The sequence below is a fragment of the Macaca thibetana genome, chromosome 2 (assembly GCF_024542745.1).
Source record: "Macaca thibetana thibetana isolate TM-01 chromosome 2, ASM2454274v1, whole genome shotgun sequence".
Classification (NCBI taxonomy): Eukaryota; Metazoa; Chordata; class Mammalia; order Primates; family Cercopithecidae; genus Macaca; species Macaca thibetana.
In genome coordinates this window covers 3,695,013-3,718,051 of record NC_065579.1, presented here as the reverse complement: position 1 = coordinate 3,718,051, position 23,039 = coordinate 3,695,013, and the positions used below count along the sequence as shown (strand labels likewise).

General features: G+C 41.6%; 1 protein-coding gene across 3 annotated transcripts in view; it reads right to left on the bottom strand.

Moving 5' to 3' along the window:
* Positions 1–23,039, bottom strand: part of LSG1 (large 60S subunit nuclear export GTPase 1) — a 32,342-nt gene that overhangs the window by 7,493 nt on the left and 1,810 nt on the right. For 2 of the 3 annotated variants that reach the window (XM_050779161.1, XM_050779162.1), the window contains exons 2-12: positions 22,417–22,543; positions 18,879–18,999; positions 18,631–18,717; positions 17,987–18,073; positions 13,267–13,327; positions 11,840–12,016; positions 7,131–7,544; positions 5,505–5,606; positions 5,275–5,414; positions 3,084–3,211; positions 565–644 (exon numbers count right to left, since the gene is read on the bottom strand). In XM_050779161.1, the coding sequence (XP_050635118.1) occupies positions 565–644; positions 3,084–3,211; positions 5,275–5,414; positions 5,505–5,606; positions 7,131–7,544; positions 11,840–12,016; positions 13,267–13,327; positions 17,987–18,073; positions 18,631–18,717; positions 18,879–18,999; positions 22,417–22,543 (1,524 nt within the window). Of the gene's footprint in view, positions 1–564; positions 645–3,083; positions 3,212–5,270; positions 5,415–5,504; positions 5,607–7,130; positions 7,545–11,839; positions 12,017–13,266; positions 13,328–17,986; positions 18,074–18,630; positions 18,718–18,878; positions 19,000–22,416; positions 22,544–23,039 lie in introns of all 3 variants that reach the window. The other variant, XM_050779160.1, reaches the window with a different exon arrangement.

Sequence of the window (23,039 nt, the reverse complement as noted above, 5' to 3'; positions counted from 1 at the left end):
CTTAGTGCTACACACACACACACACACAGAGTTTTCATTTATTTCCCATAATAATCTCATGAGATAGGCCCTGTTCATCTCCATTTTACTATGGGGAAACCCCCAAATAGCATGTTCTCATTTGAAAAGGAGACATAATAATCTCAGACTTGTTAACGTATTTTTACTGAGAAGACGCATGTAAAACAGAACTATTTCTAGCAGGGTTAGCTTTGAAAAAATGTTAGCTGTTATTATCATTACTACACAAATACAGAGATAGGCATATAAACAGCTATACTACGAAGAAGACTGTGACAATAGTTGCAATCATAACAAGCAAAGGGCTGTAGGAGACGAAAAAACCAGATGCATAAATTGGTGATTTTCACTCATAATAGGTGTTCAGAGAGCTCCATCTTTTGTAATCTCTATAATCCATATAATGTTAACTACCCTACATCAAGATCACAACTCCAGTTTCAGTGTATTTCCTTTATGATCGAACAAGTTGCCATTCTCTAAGAACACAGACTGGGGAAAAGACGTGCGTATCGGAGAGCATGAGAGGCGGGGTGCACTTACATTGACATAGTCCTTCAGGATGTAGCGCGCAGATCGAGGCTGGTCTGGCTGGCCATGCGCTGTCATGAATCCCCGCATATCTGTGAAGAGAAAATAATTTTGCAAAATCTTAGATGACAGAATATCACAACAAAGACAACTGAGGTGATGTAGCTTCTATTACTAACTATGCATTCTTACTCCTAGCTTTAAAAAAATTAGGTATCATTGTAGAATATATATTGTTTAGCATTAAAAACACTAGATCATCCAGGAGAATACTTACTTATATCTGATATCTTAACAATCACCTACCACCATGCTATGAAAGACAAATTTGATTTCTCTCTACTCCAGTTATTTCTTCTACCTCTTTATTTTTTTGTTGAGATGGAGTCTCGTTCTGTTGCCCAGGCTGGAGTGCAGTGTCACAATCTTGGCTCACTGCAACCTCCACCTCCCGGGTTCAAGCGATTCTGGTGCCTCAGACTCCTGAGGAGCTGGGATTACAGGCGCACACCACCATGCCCAGCTAATTTTTGTATTTTTAGTAGAGACGGGGTTTCACCATGTTGGTCAGGCTAGTCTTGATTTCCTGACCTCGGGTGATCTGCCCGCCTCGGCCTCCCAAAGTGCTGGGATTACAGGCGTTAAGCCACCACGCCCGGCCTCTTTATTTTAAACATTTATTCATGGAGGCTACCTGTAGGAGAATGCTACACTGTCAATACTACTTGCAAAACAGAAAGCAACAGAAGTTTTCTTATTGAATGATGTACCCACATTTTTTCCCCCGTAAGATCCCTTTAATACTAACTCAGTGAGAAGGCAGCAAAACACAGTGTTAAGAACATGGCTTCAGCAGACAGGCTGTGTTCCAAACTCAGCCCCCTCACATACTAGCTGTCGACTGGCTTTTCCAGTTTAGAAGAAAACAGTTACAATCCTAATTCACACAATATACAAAAATAAATGTAGGCAGATTAAAAATCTAAATGTTAAAAAAGTAAATATTTCAGGAAGATAGTTTTATCTTTTTGGGATGGAGAAGACCTTCCCAAGTAAAACACCAAACCCAGTCAAACCAAAAAGGAAAAATATAGTCTGTTAAAATTGTCAACTTCTTTGGGGGCCAAAGAAACCATAATTAATGTTGGAAAAAAATGTGTAGCACATATAACAAAGAACTTCTACAAATCATTAAGACAGAACCATGTATAGGAAAATGTGATTCTCAGAAGAAATATAGTCACAAAACATTTGGAAAGATGCTCAACTTCACTAGCATTTAAAGAAATACAAAGTAAAATGAGAGTAATCTGGCAATATCTTTGAACATTTACTGTCGAGATTTTCTTTTATATGGACTTGCAGATAGTGAACTTAGCAATTGTACGTGTGGTCATTTGTTTTTACAGACTGGCTTTTTCTTTACTCTGATTTTATCAGGCAGCATTAGATGAAACATCTTAAAAGACTCAGATTATTTTCAGTTTTATCGGAAGTACAATCAAACTGAAAGTTTGGTGGAAGTCCACCTTTCTGCATTTTCCAGGCTAACATCCTCGAGGGAGATCTCACCCAGGCTATTCCACTGACCAGCCACCTCACCTTGGGTCAGCTTGGGCTCTGGGTTCAGATTCTACTTCTTAAAAGCAGGGGCTAGGAGGTGAGGTAATCTTTCAGGTCTTTTCTTGTTCTATGACTCAGTCATTAGAATAGTCTTACACAAGTGTTTAGTATTTATCCTCTTTAGAGTCTCTAAGTTCAAGGTTTGATTTAAGTGTGATTCCTATCAAATCACCTTCCACCTTTCTCTGCCAGTAAATACTTGAATAAGCTGAACTCCTTCCCAGCCAGTGGCAATCCCTTTCAAGGCAAGCCACACACGCACAGAAATGCTTCTCATGCTGCTATTCTTTTTTTTTTTTTTTTTTTTTTTTTTTTTAGGTAGACACAAGGTTCTCCAGGCCACCTTTAAAGTTTACATTGAAGGCAAGAAATCATAGGTCCTCATGTGGAATTGGGAAAAAACACGGAGGTGGGAGAGCTGTGGTCTCATTTTCATGTCAAGTAAGTTTACAGGGACTGATGGGAGAGGAAGGAGGGTGCTTTGTGCCCCTGTCCTAACCAAGTTCCACTCTGTCCCTGTCTCTGAGGGGTCTCCCTTCTGGTGCTCCCCTCCCAACTCTCCTGCCTCGCTGTGGTGCACATATTCATTTTCTTCCACACATCCCCTTTCTTCTTGTTTGGGAGAAGACTCCAGAAACAGCCAACACAGCCTCCGATGAGAACCCCTGTGCCTGCACATGGGTACCATCAAAGCAGCAAACGTCCTGAAAGCTTTTTGCACTGTAGGTTACTTTGTAGGCAAGGCCCGCAGAGACATTAACCCTGGAAGATGACTTGAAAAATGCTAAAGAAATATGATAAATTTATATCTTTGCAGAATAACATTTCTAGTACTATTACTATTCTTATTTCTATTCATTAGCTATACTGTTATTTTTGTTCACGTTTTCTAATGAATCCCAACTTACATCCATAAGCTGTTAACAGCTCTTCTGATGTTGGAGGTCGGTGGGGATCTTCATCTTCTCTAGGCTTTATGATATTAATGCCATAGGTAGCTTCTAAAACATGTCTTGGAATATTCTGGCAAACGTAGCTTGTCAGGGAATCCACTCTCTCGAACTGCCTCCCTCCTCCCCAAGGCATACGGAGCGTGCCTCTAAGAGCATGGCACTTCATCACTTGTCTGGCGAACACTCTTTCTCCTCTCCAAAGGAAGAGTATAGTTATCGATTAATTTTAAAAGACTCGGGTTTTTTTCCTTTTAAACAAGGCCTTAAGCTCCCATGACTCTTCCATATGAATTCTTTTAAAATAATAATTTAAAATATCTCTGAAACTGACTTTAAAGATGACACATTTTTACCCTGAAAAGTAGATTATGCATTTGTGATTCTAATGTAGAGATAAAGCAAGGGGAGTCTGTTTCTAATGTCTACAATTATGCAGGATTACTTTTCCTCCTTTGTCTCATCTCTCATAGTTTGTCTGAATTTTCCTTAAGCCACTAACAATATTCTACTTGTACTACAGTTATTCACGTACATACCTCACGTGTCCCCAACAGATTGATGCTTCGTATAGGGCAGTAGCCATCTCTATTTATGCCCTATCCTCCATAGTACCTAACCTAAGGCTACCGGCAATAAATAATTCATGTCTCACTATTAATTTACTGAGAAACTTAAAAGGCCGGGCTCACGCCTGTAATCCCAGCACTTTGGGAGGTCAACGCAGGCAGATTATTTGAGGTCAAGAGTTTGAGAGCAGCCTAGTCAACATGGTGAAACCCCATCTCTGCTGAACAACAACAACAAAATTAACTGGGCATGGTGGTGCACACCTGTAATCCCAGCTACTCGGGAGGCTGAGGCAGGAGAATTGCTTGAACCCAGGAAGTGGAGGTTGCAGAGAGCCGAGATTGCACCACTACACTCTAGCCTGGGTGACAGAGTGAGACTCCATCTCAAAAATAAAAAAAGCTATATACTTTTTCATATATATGTATCTATGAATAAGCTGTGGCCTTAAGTGTAGTTATGAAGGAAATTTTACCCTACTTACAAGCCAGTGGATTAGTGTGCCAATTTCATGATGTCTCCTGTTTTCTGCTAGTATCTACAAAACAGTAACAGACTAACTTGTTAGCTTGTAAGTACAGTAAAATCTCAGACCTTGCGCAGTTTTTCCCTTTCGTTTTCTTTTTTCTTCAGGAGTCTCGCTTTGGCACCCAAGCTGGAGGGCAGTGGCACCATCTCAGCTCACTGCAACCTCTGCCTCCCAGGTTCACGAGATTCTCATGCTTCGGCCTCCCGAGTAGCTGGGACTATAGGTGTGCACCACCACGCACAGCTAGTTTTTGTATTTTTAGTAGAGACAGGGTTTTGCCATGTTGGCCAGGCTGGTCTCAAATACCTGGCCTCAAGTGATCCGCCCACCACAACCTCCCAAAGTGTTGGGGTTACAGGCATGAACCACCACACCTAGCCCCTGCATAGTTCTTAACAAATCCATCTTTGAGTCCTTTTTTCATGCCGGGTGCTGTCCTAGATACTTTCTGTAAGTTAATTCATTATGCTGCTGACAAGTAGCAGAGTTCCTAATTTACTGCTTACTAGCTGTAAGAGCTTAGATAAATTATTTAACTTCTCTGTGCCTCAGTCTCCTCAAGTTTGAGGAAACGGGAATAACAGCAGTATCTGCCTTAAGGGTTGCTTTTTGAGGATTAAAAGATATTTGATTAGGGTTTAGAAAAGCACATAGCAAGTATTCAATATATGTTAGCTATACTGATTAAATATAATCAACCATGAGATAGATGCTTTTCCCCCACTTAGAGAAAAGGGAAGTATTTGGGAAGGTTACGCAAGTTTTCCAAGGTCACTCAAAAGGTTACATGGCATTGTTAAATAGGTTTGCAACTTGGAACCGAGTATCTGAAACCTGGATTCTCCCATTTCTTCAAGGCTACACTGCGGAAATCAGGAAATGAGGTTCCGATTTGGAAGTTCTCATGCTATCTCACAGTCTAAACTTGTGCAGATCACTAGTATTTTAAATTCTTCATCAAATCGGAATCCCTCAAATGCCTACAATAAACCTGAAGCCCTAATATGCACGTAATAACTAGAGTGTTTCCAAAGCAGAAAGGATATTAACGATACAGGTGGAACATGATCTCTCATCTGATCAATAGGGAGGATTCCGCTGCAAGTCATTTCGGCCTTGGTAGACACGAAAGACGGCATCACCAAGCCAGGACAGTCACACAGGCAGAGACCAGGCTCCACGTAGAGAGTCTGGAAGACAAGCAAGAGTTTTGAGCTGGGTATACAACAGATGAAAGGAAGAAACAGCTGCACGCGAGTGGCAAGAAACCACAAAAATACCTGAAAGTGCTTCGTGTGACCAGGTGTGGCAGACACAGATACTTTCTTGTTGCCCATGATAGTATTGATTGTTGAACTCTTACCAACATTAGGGTAGCCCACCTAGAAAAGACTCAGAAGTTACCAAATAGTAAAACAGTACATCTATCGAAAGACTCAAAGATATGACATAGATGATGGCAAGACTAGCATTACGCGTCTGGTTACTTTGAAAATTATTTGAAATCCATGCTCTCTGTATTTGCTGAGACATCTTTTTTCTCCTGTGGTGTGGGTATATTTATTCAGACATGTCTCCAGTGACAAATGGTCAGGCTATGTACATTTTAATTTTATAGGTTTTGCTGTTAACAGCAGATGCTACAGAAAATTTCATCCCCTTGTCCCCAGCCTTCCCTCACTGCCCCATCTACAGACAGTGGTTTCCATTGCATCTTCCACACTGGGTGAGGCTGATCGGATGGACATTTGAATAATCACAACACACAATTATCTTTAATTTTCAGTCATTTTTAGTTAAAGCCAAGCACAATGTCTGGCATGTGGCAGGTGATCAATAAGTGTTTGCAGAATTTCTAGAGTAAGAAATTCAGAAAATGAGGGAGGATGCTCAGTTTTTCCATAAAGGTGAGAAAACATGTAGAGAACTGAACTTTCTGATACAAATTTTTAGCAACAATATAAAGAATGAAGCTTTAAAGCTCAGAGGCATTATAAGCAACTTTCCCCATGTTCCTAACAAGTTAGTTCTAGTGCTGAATTGGGAATTACACCTAGGTCTGTCTGATTCCACAGACAGCTCTTTTAACTACACTAAAATAAGATGCTAATCTACTTCAGTCATTTTAAACAGGCATTCTGGGGCAGGGGGTTGGGGCAGGAGAGAAGGGGGCTCAAAACTAATTAAGATTAGCTATACTGAGCATGTAACTGAAAAGCTAGAAGATGTTAAACGTGCCATGATCTCCTTTCCCTCACTGTTATATTTTGGATAGATCTGTATAATAAATACCTTCTGTAACATCTCACATCTCCTTAGCTAAGGATGGGGCCATCTAGAGCCATGCTGTAGCCCCTCGGGGTTTGCGCACTTCCGCAGCCAGCCACTTCTGGAATTAGGGTATATAAAGCTGGGGATGTGATCTACTTTCCCCTATCTACTATGCGGTGTTTATGCAACCAATGCATTTGTCATATTTTCTCCAGCCCCAAGATGCTGGGATTGCTGGGGTTCTCCCTATTAAGCATCTGAACGTTTAAAGCGTAAGCTGGCAAGGATCACAGGGTGCCCAAAGAACACTGGGCTGAAGTCTGAAGACAACCTTAACATGTCTCTCATTCTGCTCTCTCGGTCCTTCACACGGCAGAAAAAGCCGAACTGAAAGGAGACCGGAGAATACATTGAATGTGAATAGGTATGTTACAATATAAGCCTTGAGGAAGTCGATTCCTTTGAGTTGGTCTGTCTATCCTACTGCCTAATCCCGTGATGCCAGTGGGCAACAAGAGGGCAATGGTCCCGATGATGCCGGAAGCCTGGTTAGTCTCTGGGGTCATGTAGCTACTGAAAAAATGGGCATTAAAGACAATCATGTGGCAACAATGTTATGACATATGTCATCTTACCAGTCCAATCGTAAGTTGCCCATCTTTCACCTTTCTCCCCGTATGTAGTTCCTTAAAGAGCTCTAGTAACTCCTGCTTGGATACGAGATGGCTAAAATTGTGTATCTGCCTCTTCTGTGGGGTCTTCCTGCTCTGAGCCTCAGAATCTGCAGCAGAGCTTTCCTTCCAGTCCTGGCCACAGTCCTCTTCCTCGGGACCGTCTTCTTCTGAGCATGTCTGCCAGTCATCTTCCTCCTCCTCTGGACAGTCCTCATACTCACTGTCATCTTCATCAGTTGTGAGATTTTCACTAAGTGAAGGAGAATCCCTGGCTGGGAGATGTTCGGTCTCACTGTGAGAAATTTCAGCCTCGTCAAAACTGGAGTGTTCAAACTCAGCTGTGTTGCTTTGTCTATCATCTTTGTTTGCCTCTTCCTGATAAAATAATAGAAACGCTCAGAAATACATAACTGCAGTTTCTACTCTAGTCAAAATACTTAATGAGTTGATTATGTAAGATGGACAGAGGACGGCTGGGCGTGGTGGCTCACACCTATAATCCCAGCACTTTGGGAGGCTGAGGTGCACAGATAATTTGAGGTCAGGAGTTTGAGACCAGCCTGGCCAACATGGTAAAACCCTGGCTCCACTAAAAATGCAAAAATTAGCCAGGCGTGGTAGTGCACACCTGTAATCCCAGCTACTCGGGAGGCTGAGGCAGGACAACTGCTTGAATCTGAGAGGCAGAGGTTGCAATGAGCCGAGATGGTGCCATTGCACTCCAGCCTGGGCGACAGACAAGGCTCTGTCTCAAAAAAAAAAAGATGAACAGAGGACAAGCAAAGTTCGATGGAGATGGAAAGGTGACTATAGGGAGGAGACAATGAAAGCCTTTCAGTGTCATGACAGACAACCACCGACGGTGGCGCCCTCTTGGAGGGGAGGAGAATTGGACCTTCCCTTCCCTTTTTACTTTATATGTTTCTATACTATTTGAACTCTGTATAAAGAACATGTATTACTTTTGTAATTTAAAATAATTCTTTAGGCCGGGTGCGATGACTCACACCTGTAATCTCAGCACTTGGGTAGCTGAGGTGGGAGGATCGCTCAAGGCCAGGAATTCAAAACCAGTCTGGGCAACACAGCAAGACTGGGTCTCTACAAAAACAAAAGAAAACAAGAACAACAACAACAAAACTCTTCAAAGACAGCAAGGGGAAAAACTTATGTTAAACTGAACTCTTTGGCCGTACATTATTTTGCAATGGGCTGCACGATAAAACGAAGCATGTCTCAGGAACAATAACACATTTAACATACTCTTCTCTGCACAAAGCAGTTCATTTTACATTTGTATTTTTAAAGACGGTGGTTGGCATGTTTAAAAAAATCTGCTATTCTCTCAGAATTGCTTTTAGAAGTCAAAGCACCGTGGAGCACACACAGATCCCCGTGTGTGAAATGCGGCAGCAAAACTCAACTCCACATTATTTAGTGATGAAAGATTCCCTTTGGAAAGCGAAAGGTAAAAATAATTTACTACTCATGGGTGTGTTAATTCTTCTGTATCCCTCGTGACAACAAAGCAGAAATAAGGGTGAATCTGTTGGGACTTGAAAGTAATGGAAATCTTGTATCATTTCCAAGTAATTTGGTTAGAATAATTAACAGTCACAGAAGGGGACACAATGAACTCAGCCAAACGTGTATCCTAAATCTCAAGAAAGCAGAAAGAAAACAAAATGTCAAGAAAAACAGGTATGATTTCACTATCAAGCCTGGCAACTCAAAAAGAAACCGGGCTTATGAGAGAAATACAGAACCGGAAGCAATTTCTACGGTAAATGAGCAGTGAATGTAAAGAAGTCAGCGTCCTCACTGTGGGGCTCTTTTGGGTCATTTTCAAACATGAAAGTAGCATGAAAATGAGAATGTGAACTGAACATGAATGTGCAGTAGAAAAACTGCAGCGGGGAGCAGTTCGGCTTCAGGAAAAGTACTAAAGACAATCAAAGGACTTTGCCATAATTAGGTTAAAAATTAAAAGAAGGAAAAAGTCAATCTTTTGGGGAACACAGTGCAATTCCAAGGTGACCAAAGGAAACCAGAGATACTCAACTCAGAACTCGGCTGTGCCTTTTGAAAAATGTCACATTTTTTCAGAACATTCACATTTTTCAAACAACTGAAGCTGAACAACTGTAGAAGATGAACCAAACTTTCAGGCAAGAAAACAGTGAAAACAGTGAATATCAAGCTACTTCTAGTACTTCTGTAATTTGATACCCAAATTACAGATATTAGTAACGAGTTACAAGTAAGACTTCACAACCTGAAAAATCATGGACAACAGTAGAGAGTCCAGAAAACTTGGGAGAAGTAAATGGCGCCTAAGTCTTAAAAAGGAGGAAAGAATATCTTCCGTAAACTACACACTGTTAAGCCAGAAACTGACATTAAAACAATTCCACAAGTGACCTGGTGAGCCCTAAAAATAAGACAGTCATCAACAGGAGGTAAGAGTTCCCTGAAAACTGATTACGTAAAAAATTTCATCTCCCTTTGTTATCTACCACTTGGTTAGTAAATCAAGAAGGCCACAGATGCAGAAACTCATCTCTTCCATTTTTGGTAGGGTTACTGCATCAGGGCAGAGCAATATAATGGTAATTATCTATTTTAAAACTTCAGCAAGACATTGACTTCCAGGAAAGATTGGAAACAACAGAAATAATGGTTTAACAGGGCAAACTATTCTTCTCCCTAACAATGGTAAGTATCTATACTTACTGCCAAGAAGATTAAATGAGTAAAATACATCAAGTGTTTAGAATAGTGGTGTCTGGTAAAGAATATGTTTTTATTAACTTATTAATTTTATGGGTTAGTTTTAATTAATTATAGTAATAATTATTATCGGTATATTCTTGTGAATACATCTATATTCACATAAAAACGCCTGGCACAGAGTGCTGCTAGTAAGTCCACAAAAGGTCACAGAGCTGTATCCCTTGTCCTAGCCTGTTCAATGATGTTATCAATGACATGAAAATTCACAGCTAGAAGGCGAGGAAATGCTAACTGTACACTCTAAAATGAACTCTACCTTGGTACTAAGCCATTAACATATTTAGAAGGAACAGTACTCTCCTAAGTTGAAGTAAAACAGAACAAATATCTTTCTCTCCATGTAAAGATGGGATGAGGTTTGCTTAGTAAGTCTTTTTTATTTTTTTGATATTTGAGGGATTCGGTTACTCACAGGTTCAATGAGCCAAGAGCAAACAGCTTCTGAAAGGAGATGAACTAACAGAAACTGAATTAATGTGAATATCCTGATCACAAGAAATATGAATGCTCTGTGTACGCCCTAGGCAAACACCACCTGGAATAATGTATTCAATTAGGTGTGGCCAGTTTTGCCTGCGGTCCTGACGCAAGAAGACAGGCACCCAGGATGGGCATCCCGGAGCTGGCGTCTGTGAGAGCTGAAAACGCACAGCTGCAGGAGAGAACCGAAGGGACAAAGAGGCCTCAGATCAAAGGGTAAGGTGGCTGACTTTGTTCCACTGAATGGAAGAACTTTCTGCATTTAGAGGTAAAAAGAAATGAGTTACCTGGTCTCGAGCATCCTGTCGCTTAAAGTAGCCGAAGAGAAATATGCAACTGTTTGGTATGGAGGTGGAGGAAGAGACTCCTCCACACAGTTAGAGGTGAGAATTTATACAACGAGCTCACGGAGGGGAGGGTGCTGTATTCATAACCCAGCTCAACACACACTCCACAGTCAACAGATGCCTGATAAACAGAGAGAGGAGAAAAGCACAGGGAAAAACACAGTACTTCTTACGTCTCTCCATCTCTACGATCCTAATTACTAATTTCTTTTCACAGTTGGTATTATGATGATGATTTTTTTTTTTTTTTTGAGACAGAGTTTCGCTCTTGTTGCCCAGGCTGGAGTGTAATGGCGCGATCTCGGTTCACTACAACCTCCGCCTCCCGGGTTCAAGCAATTCTCCTGCCTCAGCCTGCCGAGTAGCTGGGGTTACAGGCACCCGCCACCACGCCCGGCTAATGTTGTATTTTTAGTAGAGATGGGGTTTCTCCATGTTGGTAAGGCTGGTTTCAAACTCCCAACCTCAGGTGATCCACACCCCTCGGCTTCCCAAAGTGCTGGGATTACAGGAGTGAGCCATGGCGCCTGGCCCTCTTATAGGTATTATTTTATTCAAAAGTAAAAATAAAGCCCAAACTACTTTTGCAAAATTTGGGCTAACAGATAATGTGGTATATCTTAATTTAGGGTTAGTTTCTCTGTTTTCAGAACAAAGTCGAAAGAGATTCTAATCAAGTCCTGAGAACTGACTATATCCTTCAGTTATACCCTTGTGTTCTGACTTCTCTTAAAAGCAGTTACAGGATCATTGTGGAACTTCCTATACAACTTCCTGTCTACAACCTTTAAAAAAAATTATACAATTATACAAAAATAATACAGCTAATACCAGTGTGTAACAACACTGGCGATGTCAGACTGTCCGACAACCAGAGAGAAAAGAACTTTGTGATTCACTTTCTGTAGGTCATCCGAATCCAGCACACAGGGGAAAAACCCTAATTCCCACAAATTTCCAGTAAGAGTAAACAAAACACAAATGAAGCACATTATGAGAAATCAAAATCCTCCTCTTTGAAACCCAACCTGTAAAAGTCTCTCAGGTTACCTCAGAGTCACCATTCAGGTGAATGGCTCCGGCCAAAGCTGACCAGAAAATAACCTTCACATCTTCTTTTTCAAAGTACGTGGCCCAGGCACTCCGCTGCTCAGCAGTCAGCAAGTCTGCCTTGTTGATCAGAATCACGTTCTCCTTACTGGCATCGATTTCTTTCACATAACATTCCTAAGCAAGACAAAGAGATTTAGAAAGGCCTCTTCAAACAACTAAAAAATGAGGCTAATCATATTGAAGATCCCAGCACAAGTTTTTACTGCCCCCAGTTTTAAATCATTTCCTAATTTAAACAGTCTTAATCACGACGCATTATACTAATCCTTTCAGTAAGCTTTGAAAAGAAGTTCCACCATTAATATTTTTGTTATGCACCAGCAGATTTAAAAATAATCTGGGCCAGGCATGGGGGCTCATGCCTGTAATTCCAGCACTTTGGGAGGCGGAGGAGGGAGGATTGCTTGAGCCCAGGAGTTCGAGACCAGCCTGGGCAACATGGCAAGATCCTGTCTCTACAAAAAATTAGATATATAAGATAGTAATAAATAAATAAATAATATGTATTACAGTTCTCAAAAAGAAATATGAATACCTCACATATTATAAAATATTTTGTTAACTAACCCAAAGCTACATTACATCATTTCATGGGATTCTCACACGTTAGTTATTAGCCCCTGTGGTGTTTCATAAACTTAGTTCACTTGTAAAATACCACAGGGAGTCATAACTAAAGTGTGAGGAGAGAGAACTTTACAGGATGAATTAAAAAGTGAAGTGACGGCCGGGCGCGGTGGCTCAAGCCTGTAATCCCAGCACTTTGGGAGGCCGAGACGGGCGGATCACGAGGTCAGGAGATCGAGACCATCCTGGCTAACACGGTGAAACCCCGTCTCTACTAAAAAATACAAAAAACTAGCCGGGCGAGGCGGCGGGTGCCTGTAGTCCCAGCTACTCGGGAGGCTGAGGCAGGAGAATGGCATGAACCCAGGAGGCGGAGCTTGCAGTGAGCTGAGATCCGGCCACTGCACTCCAGCCTGGGCGACAGAGCGAGACTCCGTCTCAAAAAAAAAAAAAATAAATAAAATAAAGTGAAGTGACTGGCAATATGCTAAAGTAAATAAAATACTATTTCCACTGGTGTTTCCTGAAAAATGGGAAACCAGCAAATGCCTTAAGTGGCTTCTAAACTAAAAGCTAGAAAGCTCATTTAACTGCCTTCCTGCAGATGGAAATCATTGTTTGAGAAAACATCTGTCTCAACAGTGGCATCATGCAAGCTCCTGACCTTGGAAGGAGGGAAGGCCTCATTAACAGAGCCAGAGCGGGCAGAATGTGTGCCTACAGTCACTGCTGAGTGATTTGGTCCTCTCACAGCTACTCAAAGGACTGATGTTTGAATTTTGTCAAACTTGACTTACCAAATCCTCACATCTAAACAGGAGTGGGTTTCGAGCATCTACTATCTGGACCACAATATCACTGAAACACAAACACGAGATAGACCAATCAGCGTGAGGTGAAAGGGATTTTCCTAACCACACATTAATGGCCAGAGTAGCAAACACCTGCAATATATTAAGCACTGGACATCTATTAATTTTTAAGGTATCATTATTCCCGGTTTATACACGAGTGACTTAAGGCTCAGGGCAGTTAAGTAACTTGCCCAAGGCCACCAGCTAATAAGTAACACAGCCAGAATGGGAACCCAGGCAGCCTGGACCAGAGGTGATGCTCTTAATCATAACTTGCTATTGCTGTCATACAGCCTAGGGGGGTTCAGATGATGTTTCATTGCTAAGACATCCACCGTACTTCTATTCCACTCTCCTGGTGAGACAAAAGAGTATCCCAAACACTTCACTCCAAGGTGAAGTCTACTAAATATTCAATCCCTAGTCTGCACTCATGTTAAAGCCTCAAACGAAAACTGGTAAATCAGTTGCTGACAGCTGCCACTATTGAAGCTAGTATCTTATTTCAACCCAGGAATAACAAGGAAGAAAGCATATTTTTGGCAAACAATTATCCACCAATTCCAACAATGTATTTAAATGGCAAAAAGACAAAATAGGAACATATTAACTTAGGTTGCCCAGCTGAAGCAGGAATGGCAAGTCCAACTTCTATCACATATAAGAAGGTACAGCAATAAGACACTTACTGCAGCTGGTGCAAGCCCCTCAAATCCCTCACAAATATAGTGGGGACTACAGGTGTCTACACGGCAAGGAGAAAAAAAAATTCCCTTCTCTGGGAGGCTCCTCCCTCCCTTCAGCCTCTGAGCTAGACGTTATAAAGGCCCACCGTGACTGCTGCTGGAAGGAAATAAGCTACAGATGCATGACTACCTCACGGCAGAGTCTCCCCAAAACCCTTATTCTGTTAACCAGCCTTTTCTGAGGCAACTTTGCAAATATGCTAAATTCCAAAGAATGAAGGTTGCCATTTAGGACATTCTTTTGACAATTAAAAGTGCATTTTCTTTTAGAATAGTTAAAATGTCAGCATAATCCTGTGACACAAAGGAACTCACAGACTTGCTAATTTTGGACAAATTGTTTTTTAAGTTCTCTAGTTAAGCTGGTTCTAGTATTTCCTTCTTTAAGGTAATAATGCACTTTCAAACTGGATATTTAATAGTAAATGAAAAAATGATTACAAAAAAATGGACAAAGCCTAATCAACTAAAACCACAATGTCTACAAACATTATGTCTACATACCGAACATGTAGGAAGAACAATCAGTTTAGAAACACTAGTAAGAAAAGACATTTCAAGACAGCTGCTTCACGTGCTGAGTGAGGATCAGAGCAAAGCGCCAGCCACGTAGCAGGAAGGGTCTACACGGCACAATGGAAGTGCCTTATCTTACTGGAAGACAGTGTTCCGCCCTCAGTGCCTCTGCAGTTTCCTGCATTTCAATGACATGCTATACATCTAATCTTTTCTGATAACTACTATTAGAAGTAAAGAGGCAGATGGTTTAGGCAGCCTGTTACCAAACAGGAGACATCTGCTGTGGAGAAGACATCAATAAATATTTCCCATTCAAAGATGCAGCGGCAGTCATTTTTAAGTAAATATTTCTATGTAACTCAGATCCACTTTCATATACCTATATTCCTTGAGTTAGAAAACATGTTCTCTTATTTTTAAAAAAGGAGAAAATCACATAACAAAAATAAGACAGCAAATAATACTGTAATCCAAACTGAAGCTAGAAGTTTCAACACGGACAGGCTCACTTGGGAAATTATTAGGGACGGAAACAGTGTAAGAGAGGCTTCCTGTTAAACTGAACACGGATGGTTACCTCTGCTCCCTCTCAAAACCTACAAAAACAAAGGCTGAAACCCATTAGGATAAAGAGAAAGAACAGCAGCAACCAAATGTCAAACCAACAAGAAGCAAACCTGTTTGTGCCCCAGACTTCCAAGAAAGCCCAGGATTAGAAGCATGAGCTCTCTCTCTCAAGGCCAAGAATGCGGCCCGCGCCTGTAATCCGTCTGAACAGTGCGCTCGGAGGTTGGCTTCTCTGTTCCCTTCAGTGAAGCAACTGCAACCCACTACACAGCCCCCATTCCCCACCCTAATAGCAGAAGGCGAGCGTTTATTATGGAGAAAATGAACTTGAGAAGTTCCAGGACTGGGACTTAGGCACAGGGAAAATGGGAAAGAGTTGCCAAAGTGCAAAAAGGGGAATTCAGCATAAGCCTATGAAGATACTGAACTGTGAAGATGCCCAGCGCCCTTGTATTTACCACCTCCTGCCCCTTCCTGGCAGGAGATCATTCTTCTTTTTAAAAACTGACTGGAACCGGGCACAGTGGCTCACGCCTGTAATCCCAGCACTTTGGGAGGCTGAGGCGGGTGGATCACCTGAGGTCAGTTCGAGATCAGCCTGACCAACGTGGAGAAACCCCATCTCTACTAAAAATACAAAATTAGCTGGGCATGGTGGCACATGCCTGTAATTCCAGTTATTCGGGAGGCTGAGGCAGGAGAATCGCTTGAACCCGGGAGGCGGAGGTTGTGGTGAGCAGAGATCGTGCCACTGCACTGCAGCCTGGGCAACAAGAGCGAAACTCCGTCTCAAAAAACAAAACAAAACAAAACAAAACAAAACAAAACCACACACACACACAACTGACTGGCTCTGGGGAAAAGACCTATAGATCTTAACATCTTGGAGTATTCCGACAAAATAAAACTGACCCCTGCCCAGGCACCTTACAGTGAAGCTCACCAGTTGGCAAATTCTACTAAACAGGTAGGCCTGTCAACCAGCCTTGTAATGCTTTGTTCTTAAAGACAGATAAACATCACTAGACACCTGAGGAAGGCCTCTTCTGTAAAAGTCAGAAACCAGAAGAAAAAGAAAAGGAGCAAAGAAGAAAGACAGATAACATAGGAAGTAGGACAATATCTGAAAACAAAACAAAAACTGTAATTAAGTGTGAAGATGGAGGCTGCTGCCCTCAAGGTCCGGGCTGTAGTACTTCCACGCTTGTTACCGTTTCTCTTTGGAAATGAGAAAACGGGCATTCTCAGGAGTACACAGCCTCAACCACCAAGGAGGCATCAAAGAGAAGGCTCCTCTGCTCACAGCAGCTCCCCAGTTCCCCAGGAGAATGGCTGGGGGTCTTCCGAAGCCCCCCTCAAGCCTGAGTAAAAGCAGCCTGCATGGGCCCGTCATCTGCAGAAAGCCTTTCCTTTCTTCCGCCTTAGAGATTTGCCTTGCTTCTGTGACCTCCCCACACCCCAGCCCAAGAGCCCTTTCTACACCCCCAGAGGCAGAGGATGGGGGCATTCAAGTGACTTTAATTGTCATCACCCTAATAAGAAATGTAAGTGACCTTTACAAGTTTAGTCCAAGTATTGTTTTCTTTTTTGTTGAGAAGGAGTCTTGCTGTCACCCAGGCTGGGGTGCAGTGGTGCGATCTCGGCTCACTGCAACCTCCTGGGTTCAAGCGATTCTCCTGCCTCAGCTTCCCAAGTAGTAACCAAGCCTGGTTAATGTTTGTATTTTTAGTAGGGACGGGATTTCACCATGTTGCTCAGGCTGGTATCAAATTCCTGACCTCAAGTGATCAACCCGCCTCGACCTCCCAAAGTGCTGGGATTACAGGCGTGAGCCACCGGGCTGGGCCCTGTTTTCTTAATAACAATATGCTAAATGTGATAAGATTCTTTTCTGAGAATCCCAATTAAGGCATTCTGTTTCCTAGTCTTCTTACTAGGTTCACGTTATAGATTTCAAAGAAAACAAAAACCAGCCTGAAGGGTCCTTGTTGAAAAACATCATTTCAAATATAAGGTTCATTTATGGCATCCTTGAAAGTAATTCAGAAACTCTTTGAGGAAAACAAAAACCTCTTAACTACACCAAAGAGGTGAGATTAGAGACAGGTGATTCATCAACTTCCAGCAATCAGGAATTCTCCTTAGTGTTACACGAAAAAGAATAAAAATCTCTCATTCTCAATTTGTCAAAATCATTTTCTTCTTTTCAGAGCCCAATTAAAAAACATAAAAACCACCCCATGATTTCCTCAATACTTATCAACCTCTCCTTCTCTGCTATGACTCAGCCCCCTGCCTTTCTATCCGCCGCAAAGCAGGAACTCTACTGCCCTCTGTATTTTCGCATGTATTAAGTTCTCTGAGTACAAGAACTGCATTTCATTCATTTGTGTGCCCCTGGTTCCTGGTGCTTTGCTTAGCATTTAGCTGAACATGGTGACAGTCGGCTGACGCGAGCTGTGACATCCGCCTCGCCCCATAACATAGATGCTCTTTGCAGGCAGGAACTTAACTCTTTTTCGTACTCATATTTTCCACATTACCAGTAGAAACTAAATATACATTTGCTAAAATATCTATATAGGTTCTTCAGAATTCATCTTATAGAAAACGTTCATTATTCTCACACACTTATCAACATATTCATCTAATAACAAAAAACCTCTACAAAATATATGGTAGTATCATATTGTGTTTTTATAATAATTCTTAGTAACCCTCTGCATAGCTTAATTCTTCATGCCCTGAGCCTATAAGCCTATATCAACATCCAAATCGAATATAACTTCCCCACAATGTCTTTATCACACAAAAGAAAATGATGGATTCACCTTCTCTCAATGACTCTCCAGAGCTGGCGCCAAAAGTCCAAATTTCGTTCAAATGGAGTCAGGATCAGCTTTTGTTCCTCTTCTAGCCTAGTTTTTGAATGAGAAGTTTATATCTTTGCCAGATTATAATAGACAATTTTTAGCAGTGTAAATGCTCAAATTCATTACATTAAAAATAAGTACGGTGCGCAAATATCCAGAGTCAAATTATTTTATATATTTCCTGCTGAGACACCATAAAAATACTATTTATTTAGACAATACTCCACCAGATTCAAATTTTATCCTGAAGCTATTTATGCCCTGAAAGTTTCCCTGTCACACAAAGTCACTTCTTTCCCACACTCTTTCTGGAAAAATGTGCAGGCGAGCAGCGATCAACTCCAGGGCGCCCAGTGGCCAAAGAGGTGAATGAAAGGAAAGGGCCTGGAGCCGCGCAGAGTAACCGACTCACTGTCTGTGCAAGGACGCATATGCACCTAGCAATCTCGTTTCTGCACACATCCATTTGCACTTGTTAGCAGAATGCTACCATTTCCTTTTTAAAAGAATCAAAACTTCAAAATGCAAACGGTGGTGTAAGCACACCAAATGTCTGAACTCGGGATTTCAAGGTAAGTTGCCATAGAGTCTATGATACTCACCGGACAAGCTGACGTCTCCATTCTAGAAAGTTATCTTTCTCTGCTTGTTTGAGTTCTTCTGGGGTAGTATTTTTGTTCCAGTTTGGTCTGAAACAATCATAGAAGGAAAAAAATTTCTCACATAAGTAACCAAAATAAGATAGGGAATTTGGATCTAATAATGGTAGCTGAGAAAAAGAAGCAATTTAAAAAACGAATACGCGTGGCCTTGTATATTTTGTGGCATTCTAAATTCTTCTTCAGCTCACCTCCTCGGTATACACAAGAACTGTTTGTTTTCTTCATGGAGCTTCTTAATTCTCTGGCTCTCCTCAAAAGACAGTAGTCCAGTTCTAGCCTCAGCAGGCACAAACTTAATATTAAGTTTCTCTGTTCAAATAAAGAAAAGTACTATTACTTAAGAGGCAATGTAGATACAGAGTGTTTGGTCATACTGATAAACTTAGAAAACTAAAAATGAGAGCCTAAGAGAACTTAAGCTTTCTTGATTAGATTCTTCTAGCCTTGGATGAATTATTATTCTCAAATGAAGTTTTATACCAAATAACTATCCAGAGTTACTACATTCTTTTTGACTGCCGCACAGTATTTCATACTGTGGCTATATCACATTTTCTCTACTACTGAACATTCAGTTTCCAAGTTTTCATTATTAAAATACAGCATCATCTGGGAGCTTGTTAAAAATGTAAATGCGGCAGCTCTAACCCCCACTCACTGAATCAGATGCTCTAGAATCTAGAGGATAGGGCCAGGAATCTGTCTTCAAGAGTTCTCCGGGCAATTCTGCTGCTCCGGGGTAGATGCTGAGAAGTAGAGGTGCTGGCTCATAGGATATGCAACTGTAAACTTGCTTTCCGGTTTTTTTTTTTTTTTTTTTTTGAGACAGGGTCTCACTCTGTCACCAGGCTGGAGTGAAGTGGTGCAGTCTCGGTTCACTGCAACCTCAGGCAATTCTCCCAACTCAGCCTCCTGAGTAGCTGGGACTACAGACGCACACCACCACGCCCGGCTAATTTTTGTGTTTTTAGTAGAGATGGGGTTTTGCCATGTTGGCCAGGCTGGTCTCGAACTACTGACCTCAGGTGATACGCCCGTCTCGGCCTCCCAAAGTGCTGGGGTTACAGGCATGAGCCACTGTACCCGGCCTGTAACTGTAAACTTCTAACAGATACTGCCAAAACAAATCTTTCCAACTTCCCTCTCTACTGTCTCACCCCATAACCTAAGAACATACTACCATTAACCCAGATCCTTCTCACACACGCCCTTACACTTCTCTTTCCCTGCCATAGTCAAATATCTCAGAAGAATACAACTTGCTCATTCCTTGACTTCCTCACCTCCCACTTTCTGTTTCTCTAGATTCCAGCTGTGGCTCTATCACTCCACTAAAACTGTTCTCGCAGAGATTACTAATTGACTTTAAGAAGAAAATAGCACCGGGACGGTGGCTCACGGATCCCAGCACTTTGGGATCACGAGGTCAGGAGTTTGAGATCAGCCTGGCCTACGTGGTGAAACCCCGTCTCTACTAAAAATACAAAAATTAGCCGGGTATGGTGGCACATGCCTGTAATCCCAGCTACTCAGGAGGCTGAGGCAGGAGAATCGCTGGAACCCGGGAGGCGGAGGTTGCAGTGAGCCGAGACCACGCCAGTGCACTCCAGCTTGGGTGACAAGAGAGAGACTTCATCTCAAAAAAAAAAAAAAAAGAAAAAAGAAAAAAAGAAAATAGCTTTACTAAGATATGATTCACATACTATACAATCCACCCACTAAAGCATACAATTCAATGATTTTCAGTATATTCACAGAGTTGTGCAGCCATCGCCATGATCCATTTTAGAATACTTTCATCACCCCAAAAGGAAACCTTTACCCATTAGCAGTCACTGTCCATCCCCAGATACCTGGTGGAAATCATCTACTTTCTGTAGATTTGCCTGCTTAGGACTTTTTGGTGTTTCCATTTTTTGGTGATTATGAATAATGCTGCTATGAATACACACGTACATGTTTTTGTGTAGACGTGTTTTCATTTCTTTCGGGCACACACCCAGGAGTGGCACTGCTGGATCAGATGGTAATTCTATGTTTTACCTTTTGAGGAACTGCCAAAATTTTGTATAAAACAGCAACACCATTTTATACTCCCACAGCAATGTATGAAGTTCTAATTTCTCCACATCCTCACCAACATTTGTTACAGGCCTCTTTTATTTTAGCTATCCTAGTGGGTGAAGTGCTATTTCATTGTGAAACCCAGCAGTTTATTTTTGTCCCTTCACTCATTTTCGCTTACGCTACCCTCTCCATTAGTCTGGTTTACTCTAGCTCCTTAAGTGTTCTTGTTCCTCTTATCTTCTCCATTCTTCTACTATCTCTATTTCAGTTCTGGCCTGTTTTTCTTGCTAGACTAAAGTGATACGGTCTCCTAACTCATCTTGCTTCCTTAAAATTCATCAGTGATCTTTTAAAAAATGAAATCTCATGTACCTATTAGACATCTGCACTCCCACGTTCCCTGCAGCGCTATTCACAATAGCCAAGATATGGAACCAACCTCAAAGCCCATCAATGTATGAATGAATAAAGAAAACGTGGTATATGTATATATACAATGGAATACTACTTAGCATTACAAAAGAAGGAAATCTTGACACTTGTGACAATATGAATGATGCACTATGCTATGCGAAATAACCCAGGCACGCAGAAAGACAAATACTGCATGATCTCACTTACATGTGGAATAAAGTCGAGCTCACAGAAGCAGAGAGAAGATGGTGGTTAGCAGAGATTAGGAGTGGGGGACATAGGAGGATACTGGTCTAACAGTGAAGTTTTACTGAGGCCGGATGAATAAGTTCTGGAGATCGAATGTACAGCCTGGTGCCCATAGTTGATAATCATGTATTTACTAGTTAATAATACAAAATTTGCTAAGAGAGTATATATCTTGTTTTCACCACACACACACAAAAAAAACCAATGTGAGGTGATGGATATGTTAATTACTTGATTTTAGTAATCATTTCACTACATATATACATATATAAAACCAAACATCACACTATATACTGTAACTATATACAATTTTTAGTTGCCAATTATATAGCTCATTAAAGCTGGAACCCACACATCCCCCCAAAAAACACTGAAAAATGAAATATGAAATCATGTTGCACACTTGTTTAAAGCTTCCCTTAAACCTTTGTTCTCTCCAGAATCTGGCCCATATCCACCTGCTCAGCACCTGTGCTCATCACATCCCGCCCCCTGCACTAGCAAAGTCAAACTTCTAGCCGTTTTCTGAACAAAGTCGGCTGCTGCTTCACATCTTGGCTCGAGTCCTCTGCCTGTCTGTGTAAAAGGTCTTATCTCATGTGTCCTTCTAACATCTATTCATTGTTCAAGACTCAGGCTGGGCGCGGTGGCTCACGCCTGTAATCCCAGCACTTTGGGAGGCTGAGGTGGGCGGATCACGAGGTCAGGAGATCAAGACCATTCTGGCCAACATGGTGAAACTCCGTCTCTACGAAAAATACAAAAATTAGCCAGGCGTGGCGGCATCTGCCTGTAGTCCCAGCTACTCGGAGGGCGCTGAGCAGGTGAATTGCTTGAACTCAGGAGGCGGAGCTGCAGTGAGCCGAGATCGCGCCATTGCACTTCAGCCTGGGCAACTGAGTGAGACTCCGTCTCAGAAACAAAAACAAAAAACAAAACCTCAGCCCTAGATGGAAATGTGACAGTGTCACATGCACTCAGCAATAAACAACTTACCCGCTACAAACTCTGTTCCTGCAAGTTCTGCAGTAGCAAGGAAGTCATCAAGGGAGCTCTCTTCGGTCACTGACTGAAGATTAAGACGACCCCAATCATAGCCATCATTGAGTTCACTTGTGTGCAACTATGAAAAAACACAGGGTGATAAATACAGCTGCTCTCTTCTGCTCTTGGCATCCAATAAGCTCTAAACTTCCTTGCAACTAGTCTATGGTCTTGAGGATGGTTGTAGTCCCTTTAGAATCAATACTACTCATAGTTAACGTTTAAAGGAGCACGCTCTTACCTCGTAATAGGCAATTCCCTTTCACCATTTCATTAATTTTCAAAAACTTTTGAGGTGAATTTTATTGTATTTTCACTTCACTGATGATGAAACTAAGGCTTCAACAGATAAAATAACTTGCCTATAGTCAAAAGCTAAATGGCAGAGGTGGAACTTGAACCCAGATTGACTCTGCTAGTCAAAATTAGTTAAAACTTTACCTGATATAGCCCCACAATAATACATTTTACATAGTGACCCAAAGCTGTATGTACATATAATGATACAAGCATTCAAGTACCATTCCGTACAGTAAAATGGAAACAAAAGAATACTGAAGCCACACCCTATTACA